Below are 15,128 nucleotides of genomic sequence, written 5' to 3'. Positions count from 1 at the left end.
AATTTCCAACTTGTTTAAGAAACCGCTACGCTTCCCGTGCCTCAGTTCTCCATAGCCAATAGAACCCGGCCTGTTACCGTGTCTAATTGCCACCCCGGCCCACCGTGACTCTGGGGTTTGGTTCCCCACCCTGGGACACTGCCAAGTTACAAGGAGATAGGTGCATGGAGTTCTGGGAAACTGCACCTCAAACTGTTCAAAGCAAAACTTATCATTTGCCGGAAGTGGCAGCATGCTGTCATCCCACATGCAGATCTGGGAGCCTGCACCCCCTGGGAGGGCTGCAGGGCTGTGCTGGACTCTTTCGGGGGTTGCAGGCCTCTGGATCTGCATGTAGGATGACAGCAGGCTATTGCTGCCAGCTGGGGCCAGCTCCAGCACAGGGTTCTTCCCAGTGCAGCCCATACCTAATGACGGGCAGATTCAGGTGCTGCTGCTGGCCCCAGACAGCAGTGGCAGCCTGCTGTCATCCCATGCACAGATCTGGAGGTCCTCTCCTCCCAGGAGGGCTGCATGGCTGTGCCAGACTCTACCTGGGTGGCGCAGGCCCCCAGACCTGCATGTGGGATGACAGAAGGCTGCCACTGTTGGTTGGGGCCAGTGTCAGCACTGGGTTCTTCCCAGTGCACCCTATGCCGAGTGCCAGGCAGACTCAGGTGCTGCCACTGGCCCCAGTCAGGATGACAGCATGATGCCACTGCCAGCTGGAGCAAGTAGCAACACTAGTCTTTGTGGCACTCAGCGCTTGCTGTGCTGAGCACCGGTCTCAGTCAGCAGCAGCAGTTCGCTGTCATCCTGCATGCAGATCTGGGGGCCTGCATCCCCTGGGAGGAGTCTGGCACAGCCCCGCAGCCCTCTGGGTGGGTACGGACCCCTGGAACTGCATTCAGGGTTTCAGCAGGCTGCTGCTGCTGCCAGTTGGGGAAACAGCCCAGAGCCGCCACTATCACCAGCTGACAGTGGCAGCCTGCTAACATCCTGCATCATGCAGGGAAGAGCTGGGGGAAGTGATCAGAGAGCTGGGGGAAAGATCGGGGAGCTTGGGAAACCAACCAGGAACTCGATTCGGATTCCCAAGCTCCCGGTTTGATTCCCCAGCCCCCTGTTCAATTCCCCAGCTCTCTGATCATTTCCCTCAGCTCTTCCTGGGTGCACAGGCCCCCGGATACGCATGCTGGGTTTCAGCAGGATGCCGTTGCAGTTTCAGTAGCAGCCTGCTGAAACCCTGTGCACAGACTGGGGGCCTGCGCCTCCTGGGAGGAGCTGGGGAAGTGATCAGAGAGCTGGGGAATTGAACCAGGAGCTAGATGTCAATATCAGAGCAGTCCTTCTCCACTCTTCCCCCTCCCTCTCCTTAGCTTCTGTTTAGTTGCAAGCCAAGCAACCCCAGCTTTGAAACTCGAAAAATTTTGAAACTTTCTAAATGTTTTGAGTTCCCTTGTTTCACTCTGAAGCTGTTTTAAAGCCTTTTGTTTTGCTTCAATTTCATTGTCTCAAGCTCAAAACATTTCGAAACAGATTTGAAATGAAGCACCTGGTGAAATTTTGCATAGCCCTAGCAGCTGGGAGTGACATAGACAATCTTCCAGGTACCATTGTACCTTTCTTGAGTTTCTTCCCAAAAAATTGTCTTTGCCTGAAAGCTATACAGCTGGTCCAATAAAAGATATTTCCCACAAAAATTCTTGGCTCTTGCTTTTTTCTGGACCATCACAGATACAACACTCTAACACTCATATTGCCCACACATACATTTGCGTGTGTTATATGTAAGGAGCGAGAATAAGAGACAAGAACACTGTCTCCGTACTGTAGGGTGCCAGTGATTATATATATTTTCTAGTGCTTGGATTGCTTTATATTTTTCCTAACAAATATTTTATGTGGGGACTTACCATCTAATTTCTTTCTGCTGCTTTACTTATAGTATTTATTTCCTAATTAGTTTTTCTTGCCAACACCTTTTTTGCAAGTTATGTACTTAAATTGTGTGAGTTAACTGTGTTGGATTAGTAATGGGTAATTTATGAAGAATCTTGGAGTGTAGCAATACTTTGTTTCCAGATTTAAACATAAACAGATTGTTATACGTTCTATCATACCATTGCACAGAAGAACATAGAAATGGCAAAAGCAAAATTAATCAAACTATTACAATGAAACAAAATTAATGATCCTGAATTAAATATTTAGAAACAGTTGGAAAATAATGTTATTGTTTAATTATTTTAAGTTTCATCATTGTATCTGAAAGATACAAAGGACTGTTCTGTAATACACATCATGCATCAAATCTCACTAAGGTTTTATCTAACTGGAAAAATATAACCTGAATGAAAAAAAAAAGAAATAACACTTCTGAAAGATGCAAAATGTATACACTGAGATATTGAATTCTTAACACATACTACAATTTTTTCCATAACAATTAAAAACTAAAATATTTAACAAATTTCTCTGAGTATACTATTAGCTATTTGGTCAGATAGCTTGTAACAGTCTTGAAATGACTATCAAGTTCAGAATTTGAAGCCATATAGAGCATTGCATTAGTCATACAGTGATATAGTTTTAATTTAAGATAAACTTAACATTTTGAATAATACCTTTTCTTCCCTGTAATACAAATACTGATACTGCATATTTATAACTTTGGGCTATCACCTGTGAGTTGCAACTGTCTTTCATAGCTGTACAGTCAGGATATAAAATCAGAATACCGAGTCCTGCAGATGTGTCCATCTAGAAGACTCCCACTGATCCATCACAGCTACCTTATCATTGCCAATAAGTCTGAAACAACTACTTGTGAACTGTAGCAGTCTATTCATACAATTGCCTTTGGTCTACTCACACATCTTAGCATTGGCCCTTGATATCCTTCTTAGTACATACAAAAGCATAACCAGCAGCTGCACAAGAAATTCATCAAGTTCAATAATGAAAGTGAAAAAAAAAATTATTGGATACAAGTGTCTGTCATTCCCTGGTCCTAAATAAGAGTGATCAGTCCTAGATCAGTCCTACACTATATGAGCACTAATCATGGTGGGGGAAAAAAAAGGACTGGAGTAGAGGGAAGCATGACCCACTTCATCCCCCACAATCAGAAACCAAGCAAAGCTTTACAGCCTCTAGAGAAGTATGTCCCAACCTTTTCCTCAGCATGACCCCATTTATGACCCAATTTCTCAGCATGGTCCCTCACCCCCAACCCACAGCCCCACACCCTCCCAGGTGCCCCTCACTCCTGATCCATAGCCCTCAGGCCCTGCTGGAGCACCTTAGTCCCAACCTACAGTCTCCAACATCCACTCAGGTGGCCCAGGGCCACGGTCCAGAGTCTCCTTTCCCACCCAGTAACACCCAAGCCCAAGCTGCCATCTATGGGAAGCAGCAGCCCCTATGGCTGGAGTGGAGCACAGAGCCTAGTTCCTTCTGCCACAGGCAGCACAGCTGGAGTGGAGCCCATGGTGGAGAGGATGAGGGCTGTCTGCTGTGGGCTTGGGGCTCCCCACCCTGCTGCCTTCTCCCAGGGGCCTCTGCAACCTAGTGAATGGGATCTGGTGCAGAAGGTCAAGGAAGGCTCAGTGTCACTGCAGGGAGCCCCATGCCGGCCATATTGTGGCAACCCCTGCAACCTCAAGCGACCCCATCTGCTGAGATGGCGAGTTGGGGTCCCAGTGTGGGAACCTCTGCTCTAAAGCACACATCCTCTCTATCAATGCAACTATCTTGTAAAGCTTCTTTTCTCTATTCTAACACTCCACTCAATTAGAAGACAAGAGGTATAAAGTCACAGGTCACTTTACTTGTTTTTACTCCTAGGCTTCCGATCTCATGTGAAGAACAGGGGTCTGCTGAGTAGCACAATACTGTGGGAGGGGAAGAAGAGATACTAGTCTGGCAAGCATACCTCACATTTTAAAAATAAAACTGTGCTTCAAAACATGTAAGGCTGTTAAAGAAACCCAAATCATAAAAAAAAAAAAAAAATCCTTTCCTGACTTGAAAATATATATTCATTTTAATCGGAACTGACACATTTTTTTTTTATATCATTTCTGATGGAGATCACAAAAAGACTTAGGTTAAGCTGAAGATCCTGTACTGATGAGACAATCCTATAGTTAGAGATACATTTAATTCCCCAAGCTTTCATCATTAATATTTTATGGCCCTCACTGATCTGCCCAGACTTGAAGAAAATTTTATCTTTCATTTAAGCAAGCAGGGCAAAGTAATAGATTTTATCCCTATGAAGAATGAGGTAAAATGCAAAGTACAAAAGAGATATACAGCAAAGTACTCAGTTTCCTCTATGTTATTTGAAACAAAGACCTTTGAAAGTTGTGCTTATCTAAACAGCAAAGAACCCATTAGCATACAAAAGTACAGCTTAAATTGTATTAAAATGAAAAACACAGTGATTACAATTTATTATGTGTTTTTTTTTAATCTCTATATAAACACTGCATACCTCAGTGTCCTTCAGTAAAGTCCATTCTTTATGCTCTAGATTATGGCAGGAAATAACTATTATTTCAAGTTCAACTTATTAACAACACACTTGAATTACCTGCTTTTTTGGATGTCTACAGAATATCAGATATCCAATTATCTGCAGTATAGAAAAATATAATAATTGTTTTCTTATTTTTGCTGATTGATTTCAGTAATGTACTAGGAAATATTTACTTGGGCAAAGGTTTTTTTTTTTCCAGATATTGTACAAGATAAGTAATTTAAAAAATAGCACTTGTGATTCATGGAAATGTAGAACAGAAGTTAGCTACTGCTGTGTTTTACTATACCTATATTTGCTATGTTGATGTATACTGGAAATAACGTGTTATTGCCTGTGGCAAGGAGGATACAATGCAATTCTAAAGAAAAAATACCAGCATATCATCTACAAATTCATTAACAAAAGAAGTCATACAAAGCTGACCACAAGTTTCCCCTCAATCTTAGTTAAGTGGCATCAGAGACTGAGAAGCCCTCTGAATTTCCAACATCATCTTGGTTTTCCTTTTTGCTTAAAGGTATACCAGAACCTCAGTATTTCGACTAAAATCACTTCTGTTCTTGAGTGACTAAACAAGCATGTCCAGGAATACTTTCTTACTCTTTGGCTAACCAAGGAATTTGAACCTTTTCTTTGCAAAGATTATCTACTATACACAATTTGTGTTTTTCATCCCCTTCAAGAGACAATGCAGTTTGTTTGATCTATGAGCAAATGATGCAGGAGACCTGCAACTAGTTTGTCATACACAGCACCATATCTCCAAAATGGGAAAGTCTGCAGGTATCATAAGACACTAGTGTTTTGTATTCTTCATTGCCTCTTGAGGAAATATCAAACTCTTCGCAAGACATTGGCTCTGAATGAAATTTTCAAGCTTGTCTAAGGGGCTTGTATGTTCAAATGCTAAATTTCCAGGTGACCTTGAAAATCTGAACCCTAAGGCTGTACATCATAAGGGCTTACGAGGTTTTTCTTTGTGATCTTTCTTTCTCAACACCTTCGATGGATAGTGCAATTACAGATAACACAAATAAAACAATCAGGGCCTGATACTGAATGGATTCCCCAGCTGACAACAGTGTAGTTCACTGCAAGTATAAGAAAAGCAAAGGCATAATGCCAGCAACAGCACATTGTCAAGAACAACATATTATTGTGATCCATTTGGTTTCCTTCTGGGATCCCGTTTGGAGGATACAATACAAAGACAATCTGCCATAACCAGCTGCCCTGCAGTATGCAGAGGCTTGTACGGAGCCTTATTGTTACGATGCTGCCATGGAAAAACACTTCCAGAAATATGCAAATGGATACACCAAAGATAGCCCCTAACAGTAACTGATGAACATGAAGATCCAATGTGGCTCTTCCATGTTTGTAGTAATAAAAGAGGAAACTTCTACCAAAACAGCTAATGAAAGCATCATCCTACCTATGGCCACTGGAAATGCATCAGTTCCATGAGCTACAATATCAACCAGCCCTGAGATGGAATAGAAGAGACACATGGTGACATGTTGCCAGTTCATCAAGTGATCCCAGTGGTTTTCTTTATAATTATACAACTTCACACAAAGTCCATCAGGAACAAACTGCTCAGCAATCATACCAAGAATTCTTTTCCTGGGAAAATCCCTAAACCAAGACATTTCCTTCCATGAAGATGGGCCTGTTTCAGGGATGTGTACATTTTGCTGCACCAATATGCCCTGGAAAAAATCTGCAAAATTCCTATAATTGAAAAGGATATAATTTCAGAAAACAGACTAAGAAATGCTGTGGTAGTTAGAAAGTATGAATGGTTTAAGCTAGGGGTTGGCACACTTTTAAAAATGTCAGGCTGAAATAATGCAGCTTAGTCCAAGATGGGATCATGCTTCTGACCCGGCTGCTACCACTTATGCTTCTTCTTGCTGTCACTGCACGAATTCCACCCCCCCACAACTGATTTGCCACACAGCGCCCCTACTGCTGAATCACTGTTGATATGAGTATGAATAAAATCCAGGCTTATTGCTTTGGAGTTTATTGCTCCTGTGCACACCATTTGAATGTATGCCCAGGAGCAATACATTCTGAGTTTATTCATGTGCAGCACATTGAGCCAGGTCAGAGCATCCCTGGCTGGCAGGGACCTGGGGGCGGGTTAGCCTGCCAGTCCAGGGCTGCTACTTCTGGCTCAATGTGCTGTGAGGGGGTTGGCTAGGACATGAGGGTGCTTCATCATGGGGCTAGCCAGCAAGCAGCTGGGTCAGTGTCTATACGTGTGTGTTACTGTAGATAAGGCCTTGTATTTATGAGTACTATCCTGCTGCGGAGTAAATTAGTTTACTGTGGCCTAAAAGTGGTGCATGTATAGATGTGCAATGTATACTGTTCAGCTAATTAGTCGAATGCACAGTAACCATCTCATGTAGACATGCCCACTGAGAGTTTGTGATAGACTGTAGACCGATGTACAACCCAAAGTAGATAAAGTTCTGTGAAAAAAGGTGTTTTTTATTATTATATTAAAGGAACAAACTTGACTAACACAGCTAACTACCTCTCTCTTGAGTTAAAAGAAATGATTTCTTATACCAGAACACAAATGTCAATATAGGACAATATGGGGGCTTAAATAAGTAACTTAACTTATACTGATATTGTTGGAAAATGGCATGGTATAGTCAAAAACAGTTTTGAGCTCTTTAGCTATTTTCACATAGCAGAAGGGATAAACGCTGAGTATATAACCTGTATGTGAGCTAAGAATGTAACTTGTATGTGGCGTAAGAAAGGAAGCGGCTGCAACAGAATTAAACTGCTGGAGTAAGCACTTTGTAACCAGCACCACATATTGATAAAAGTGACAACATTTGGAAAAAAACCCAGAAGCACTATAAGAACAACAGATAACCAATGGATAAACAGCCTAGGAGGGGCAAAGAGCTGACATGCTATTGCCAAGGCAACCAAGTGGGAGGAGCAGTGCAGGAAAGAGCAAGCAAAAATGAGAATTATGGACCTTTGCTCCATCTGCCAAAGATACCTGAAGACCCCAGAGACTCCTGAACACCTGGCCAGCTGCAGGGGACATTCGGTCCTTGGGACTAGGTAAGACTTATGCATAGATTTATGTTTCTTGACTTATAAAAAGTGTCTGTTGTTTCTTTGTCTTAAGCTTAAATTGTAACTTGCTGTACTCATGAAACACTGTATTTAGAGAATAGACCCTTCTTATCCAAGTCATTTTCATGACTTCTGTGCCACCACCTAGATTTTAACATGAAACGTAAGCAACAATGGGTGCATCCACACAAGTTACTAACTGGACAGTCGCCTATAACATTGTGCAGTTATGTGTCACAGCATGGGCAGTGCTAATACGCTACTACGTAGTGTTTTTAGATTACTGTGAAGTAGAGTCACTAAAAAGGCATTTGCCAGTGCTACTGCACATTAATTCTAGTTACTCCACATTTATTTAGTACTTGATTATACAGGTACTAAATTAAATGTACAGTAACCCCTGAGCATTAATGAATGTATAGTTGTGGCCAATATTAGTTTCCAGTATAGACATGTCTTCAGTCTAGAAAGTCAGTAGTAGCAGTAACAAGTGAACCAGAACCTTCCTACTAATTAATGTTACCTGGTGAATACAAAATTGTTGCAGATATGCAGGTTGCTTTGTGATAGCAAAAAACAAAGAAAGGTGTCATTTAAGGTTTAGGAGAAAATGATGGCTCAGTTGATTTAGACAGAAAATCCCATAAAAAACAAAGAAAGGGGCTGAACTGTAAAATTCTTTTGTTATTGTGGACATAAAGTATGGTCACTATCATATTTGCCTAGACCTGGGCACCTCAATGTAGCTATAAAAAGAGAACATTAAATTATAGAAAATGATAATAAAAGGAGAACATGTAAAACTGCCAACGAGAGAGAAAAAAATATCACAGCATAATTTGAAAATGAAAAACTCTTCACTGAATTAGATGCATCCTCAGGTTTTTGGCAACAGAAGTAAAGAGAAACAAGCTCAAAGCTATGCATTTTGGGGAGGTAAGGAGTCTTGCAATGACATCTAGGAATAGCCTCAGCAGATTGTCACAAGGCTATACATGTGATATATGAGCCTACTGATTTCTTGACTAGAAGTCTTAAGCTTCAGTCACAATAGAATAATTAAAATAAAAAGTACAGGATTAAAGGCTTCACAATGCATACTGCACTTCTTGTACAATGTGACAGTAAGTCTGGCCCACTGTAACAGTAACAATTCTGCTTCCAACTACTTTCAACCAAGCCCTGAACAAATGCCCAGGAAACAAGGTGAGATTTGATTTAGGCTCTGCAGTGAACAATTAGTGATCCAAAATGTGATCTTAAAGGTAAAGGAGCTTAGAGATTCTTGGAGGATGTAAAGGCAATTGTGGAAAGGGAAATGGGAGCCAAGAAGCCTAAAAGAAGAATTTGTTGTCAGCTTCCAAAGAGAATGAATTTCCTGAAATTATTCAGACCTTTAAGAACAGGTGTTTATGTTAGAGGCAATAAAAGGTTGAAAGAGAGGCCACAGATGGTATAACTGTCATAACTCCATTACAAGGGACAGAGCTGTAATTATTTACTCCAGCTAAGGATCTGTTCTTGAGTTCAAGTTATTTTTAACTAATAAGTCTTCTTATCTCCTACAACTGCTAACATTAGAAAATATAAAAGTATAAAATCATGACCAATGTTTTCTCATTTTCTAGTATTATGACATCAAAAGCAATTACTGATTATCTTTTGATGCATTTGGCCTATTGTAGAAGAGCAACTCTTAAGCCAGGTGCATTTTGTTTACACAAGCAAGGGCTTAATAGATATTGATGTGTAATAAAATAAATACATTTCTCATTTTGCATGTACACTTTCTGGAAAATCAGAATCTGTTTTTAGCTAATACTCTGTTGTCAGATCTGCAAAATGAAACTGTGGATCTCACATCTACATGGCAAATTTACTGTGTCTGGCAGTAAGCATTTTCAAAATGCTGTGATCATTTATGTGTTGCTCACCTATAAATGGTACAAACCTTGTATGGTTTATATATTTCTTTTTATTAAAAGAAAGTTTTAACACATTTTCTCTTGTGTGTTTTTATAAAATGTTATTGATAGTAGCAGCAAACCAAAGGTTTTATTGTTTCTCTCTTATTCTAGGAGATTTGCCCTCAGGAACCACCATGGGAGGGGTTTGTCCCCTATATAATATGCTGCAAATCTGTGCCACAATCCTATGAAACCTAGGATAGTGCCTTCCAGATACACTATGTTTTCCTTGTCCACATAGTATCATAGTGCTTAGGGTCGAAAGGGACCTAAACAGATCAGCAGGTCTAACCTCCTGCCCCAGGCACAAACGGGTGCTGGGGTCATATTACCCCAGCCAAATATCTGTCCAGCCTCCTTTTGAAGACTTTGGCTTTTACTTCTGTTTTTTTAATCACAGAAAATCAGAGCTCTCCCTGCTCCCCAAGATGTGGGTTGAGCAGCAGCTGTCCTCACAGCTGCTTTGTGGTGCTCAGCAGCACTGATATGCTGGTGCCCTGCCCCTGTCAATGCCCCTCACTCCTGACCCACAGCCCCTGCCTGCCCCCCACTCATTTCCTCCTGACAGTAACAACTCCCTCCCTGCACCAGGTCACAGGTCCCTCCACTGCTTTGTGGCTCTGAGCAGGGCCAGCCCTTGATGTTCTGCTCCCTGAATCTGTGCCTAGGCCCCAGCAATCCCCATGCCCTTCTGAGAAAGCCCTCAACTGGGGCTCAGGGACTGGGCTGGGCAAACCTCTTCTCTTCCAGTCTGGCCTTCCCCCTGCACCAGTTGCTCTGGGGGAGCAGGGGCCTCCAAGCCCAGCTCTGGCAGTTGCTCCTATCCAGAGCACTCCCTGGCCCCCTCCCACATCTCTTTCTCTCTCTGACACACCCCTGTTGCCACCCCGGCCCATCACATACACTCATAGACCCTGTTGCCACCTCAATCCCCTTACACCCATCACCCACCCGAGCTGCTCCCTCCACCCCTCCCCTCCAACCCCAAGTGGTTCCTGGGACCATAAGTCCCCCAGGCTGGGGCTGCTTGTCCCACAACTAGCGAGGGTGTGGGGCAGGGCTGTAGTGTGGCAGCATCTCCCACCAGAAGGTCCTGTCCCATCTGGCAGCTGGACACATAGCGTGTGATATTTGTGTGGGGGGGGAGGATATGGGGTTTTTGGTGTATTGGAAGGGATATGGGGGTGAGGGTGGGCTTTGTGGGGTGGGTGGGTCAGTATGGGATGGCTGTGTGGGTGTGTATGGGGTTTGTGGAGGGAGTGTGGGTGTGTGTGGATGTGTAAGTGGATGGGGTTTGTGGGGGCTGTATGGAGGGTGTGTGGGGGATTTGGAATTTGTGGTGGGTGTGGGTGGGTTCATGGAATTTGCGGGGTTGGGGGAGTGTGTGCGGGCTTGTGAGAGGGTGCACCACCCCCCAGTGGTGCACAGTCTGTGCCACCAGCAGCAACATGTGGCAGTGGGCCCTCTAGTTCTCATGGCCCATTGCAGGCAGAGCCCCCTGGTGACACAGAGAGCTGCCCAAGTCCTGGGGGCTACATGTGGTGCATGGTGCTGGTCCAGCCAGCTGGCCTGTACCTTGGGCAGAACTGGACCAGCTCCTGCCTCCACGTAGGGCTCCTGGCACTTCAGTGGGAACCTGCACATGAAGGCATGAAGCACACTTTGTCTGATGGCATGTGGACCACAGGACTCACATGTCATTGGGCTAGGCAGTCTCTGTGCCTCCATGTGCAGGTTTCTACTGGAGTGCTAGGACCTCCATGTGGAGGCAGGAGCCAGCTTGGTGTTGTCCAAAGGTGCATGCCAACGTGCTGGGCTGGATCTGTGAGCCACATGTAGCACCCAGGATTTAGACAGAGTACCTCTGCCTGCAGTGGGCCATGAGCACTCCAAGGGCCTGCTGCTGGCTGCTGGCTGCTGCTGGAGGTGGTTGGGTCTGTATGCCATGGGGGGCCAGCAGGGCAGAAGGGCCCCAGCCCCCCATACAGTCCCCCTCCCCCTGCAGTCCCAATACCCCCCCCGCCATATTCCATTGGGCTGGGTGGGCTCCATGGCTGTACCCGATGTACAGTTTCCTCCCCATCTCCAAGTAGCTCTTGTAGGCTGGAACTCTGCCAGCCTGAAGAGTGCTGTTTGCAATTGGGGAAACCTACTGTTTCCCCTTTAAAAGGAAAAAATTCACATTTTCCCATGGAAATAGAAAACTCATATCTTGGCTTACCAAGATTGCCCATGGTCCCTGCTGCAGCCTCCAGTGCCTCCTGACTGCTGCTGGCCTGGAGCTGAGACCTGGGTGCCTCCACCTCCAGGATATGAGCACAGGTAGCCCCCATGCATGGCTGCAAGGCAGTCTGCCTGGTTCTGCTGCTGTGCATGGGCCCAGGGCAGACCCTGGGTGCCAGACAGACTCTGGAGCAACCCAGGACAGAGCTTGAGTCCCAGCCAACTCCAGAGTCACTGCTGCCAGCCATGCCCCACTTTTATTTTGTCCAGTATGATGAGACATAGAGAGCCTCTGGCCAGGATCCAATCTCCAGTTACTTCTGGGCATGCTCCATGCCACTTTTTTCTGGTGTGTTTTCTTTTGATACTAGGATTACATGCGATATCAAACTTTAGAGTCCACACTGCAAATATGCCGGATGGGGAAATTCTTTTTGTTTACGGGGTCCCTTCTGTTGGGTCTCAAACTGTTTTAAGATGCCACAACAGACGTGCAAGCTCATGTGGATGAGGCCTGAGTGCTTATATTAGAATAGTATGAGCTCAGTTTTCCACTGCTTACTTAAAATGACGCTCAAGTCTGGCTACTGCAGTGAGTTCTCACAGCAATAATGATGTCTTCTATTCTACAATATGCACTTTAAATTTTATAGGCACAATTGGGTGATTTAAAGTGCTAATTTTAACCTGAACTCTAATTTACCTGGCCTTCAAAGCCACTTTCAAACTGACCCATAATATTATTTTAACTACATTTTTGTCTGCAAATAAAAGAATGCTAACTACTGCAGGAATTTCTGCAACTAAATTCACATTTTACAATTAGAATTTAATGAGACAATAAAAGATAAACTTGGACTTTTTAATGGTGCTAATTGTATTTTCCATTTTTAGTCAAAGATCATTTTCTACTTTTAAGATCCATCTGCAATATTTCTTCTGCTGGATTCTTGTAATTAACATATATCATCAGCATTGTAAAGTTTGAGGGCTCTGCTCTCTGTTTTTATACTCCAGAAGGGCAGCATTTTTTCTGAATGGCCAGTGTCTGCCAAAAGCCATTAGTTTTTTAAAACTATCTTCACTATTCACTTAGGAAAGATTGTTTATAATAATTGTGGGTGTGTACTGTATCTAAAGAGTAGGCAGAAGGCAAGAGGAGATGTTTGACACCTTAGGGACTTATTCAGAAGCATATATTTTTGTAGGTGACAGCCTATTTCATCAGATGATATTCTGCTATGAAAACATGTGCCCCTCTAAACTGGTTGATCTCTAAAGTGTCATCCTACCCTGCCTTCTACCTGATTTCAAATTAACACAACTATTTTTAACCCTTTGGTCAAACCATTCATGTTACACATTCTGTAACAGAAAAAATTAAAAGTTTAAAACTTTACTACTTTGTCCTGTTCATTTGACTAGGATTCTATTTTTAGAATAACATGTATCTGACTCTGTTCTCTTTATACTGATGCAAATAAGCATTAACTCTATTGAAGGTAATAAGTTGCTTTGTTTTCATCATGGCTAAGTGAATGGAGCAGACAAAAACTGCTCCCCAATACATTGAACTGAATAAACTACACAAAAGTTAGATATCTTCAAAACACTCAGAAGGAAGGGAATAACTTGGGGGAAGGGAAGAAGGGGTGACTGGGGCAACTGTCTTGAGCATCACCTTGCGGCAGGAAGGCTGAAAAAAACTGTTTCTTTTGGCAGCTGCACAATTGCAATGACTATCACATTGGTAGCTTGGTGGTAACTGAAAGTTGCTGCTACCCCTGTGCCCTAGGCATCCACTCATGTCACTACACCGCTGTACAGAAACCTTTGCAAATGTCAAAGCCCTTTGGAGCTTACTTCACTGGATACTGCTAAGGGACAGATTCCAGTGGTAAGACTCTTATGGGCCTCAGTCACACTTGCTAGTGTGGAACTTACAAAGAATATAAACATTCTTGATAAGATACGGTCATTTGACAGTTCCAGATGCATCATGCTTACAACAATATACTTGGATACAGTGCCATTATATTTTGTAATATAGAATCACAGAATCAATGAGTTGGAAGGGACCTAGACAGATCACCTAGTCCGACCCCCTGCCATAGGCAGGAAGGAGCACTGGAGGTGGCAGGGGTCATAAGACCCCAGCCAGGTGCCTATCCAGTTTCCTCTTGAAGATTTCCAGGGAAGGTGAGAGCACCACCTCTCTGGGAAGCCTATTCCAGGCTCTGGCCACCCTTACAGTGAAGTAGTTCTTCCTAATACCTAACCTAAACCTATCCTCCCTCGGCTTGTGGCCCTTGTTCCTGGTGATTCCAAGGGGGGGCCCTGGTGAACAGACTTTCCCCAAGTCTCTGCTGGTGGCCCCTGATAAAGTCGTAGGCAACCACAAAATTTCCCCTCAGTCTCCTCTTGCAGAGACTGAAGAGATTCAGGTCCCTCAGCCTCTCCTCATAGGGCTGGCCACAGGGGCCCTCAACCATACGAGTGGCCCTTCCTCTGGACCCTCTCCAGGTTCTCCACATCCTTCTTGAAGTGCAGCACCCAGAACTGGACACAGTACTCCAGCTGCGGCCTGACCAGTGCCACATAGAGGGGAAGCAAGACCTCTGTGGACCTGTTAGTGATGCTCCTGTTGATGTATGACAGGGTGCAGTAGGCTCTGCCTATTGCGTCATTGCATTGGTGACTCATATTCATCCTGGAGTCAATCCTGACTCCAAGATCCCTCTCTGCTCTCTGCCAAGAGGGTCAGCCCCTAGCCTATAACCATAATGCTGGTTCCCTCTCCCCAGATGCAGCACCCTGCACTTGTCCTTGTTGAACCGCATCCTGTTCAGAACCACCCACTTCTCTAACTGATTCAGGTCTGCCTGGATGTCATCCCTGCCTGCCGGTGTATTCACTTTACCCCACAGCTTGGTGTCATCAGCGAACTTGAACAGGGTGCTCTCCACACCCTCATCCAGGTTGCGAATGAAGATGTTGAACAGTACCGGCTCAAGGACCGAGCCCTGGGGGACTCCGCTGCCTACACCCTCCCAGGTCGGTATCGACCTGTCCACCACCACCCTCTGGGTTCACCCCTGGAGCCAGTTTGCTACCCATGTGACTGTGCATTCGTCAATGCCGCAGTCCCTCAGTTTGCCTGCCAGAATTGGGTGGGACACCGTGTCAAAGGCCTTCTGGAAGTCCAAGAAGTTAACATTGAATTCCTCCTTCACATCTAAGCTCTTTGTTACCTGGTCATAGAAAGAGACTAGGTTAGTCAGGCAGGATCGGCCTTG

The 15,128-nt window shown here is 44.2% G+C and overlaps 2 protein-coding genes across 2 annotated transcripts in view; both read right to left on the bottom strand.

Annotated features, from left to right (window-relative positions):
* Positions 1 to 15,128, bottom strand: part of MGAT4C (MGAT4 family member C) — a 125,968-nt gene that overhangs the window by 46,277 nt on the left and 64,563 nt on the right. The window lies entirely within an intron of this gene.
* LOC109315881 (transmembrane protein 45B-like) lies at positions 5,522 to 6,180 on the bottom strand. The gene is given in 2 exon segments (XM_019543846.1): positions 5,522 to 5,928; positions 5,931 to 6,180. Coding segments are annotated over 2 exon segments (657 nt in total).

The sequence above is a fragment of the Crocodylus porosus genome, unplaced genomic scaffold (genome assembly GCF_001723895.1).
Source record: "Crocodylus porosus isolate Cpor-Errol unplaced genomic scaffold, CroPor_comp1, whole genome shotgun sequence".
Classification (NCBI taxonomy): domain Eukaryota; kingdom Metazoa; phylum Chordata; order Crocodylia; family Crocodylidae; genus Crocodylus; species Crocodylus porosus.
Note: the sequence above shows the minus strand (reverse complement) of the source record. Positions and strands in the feature narration are given on the sequence as shown.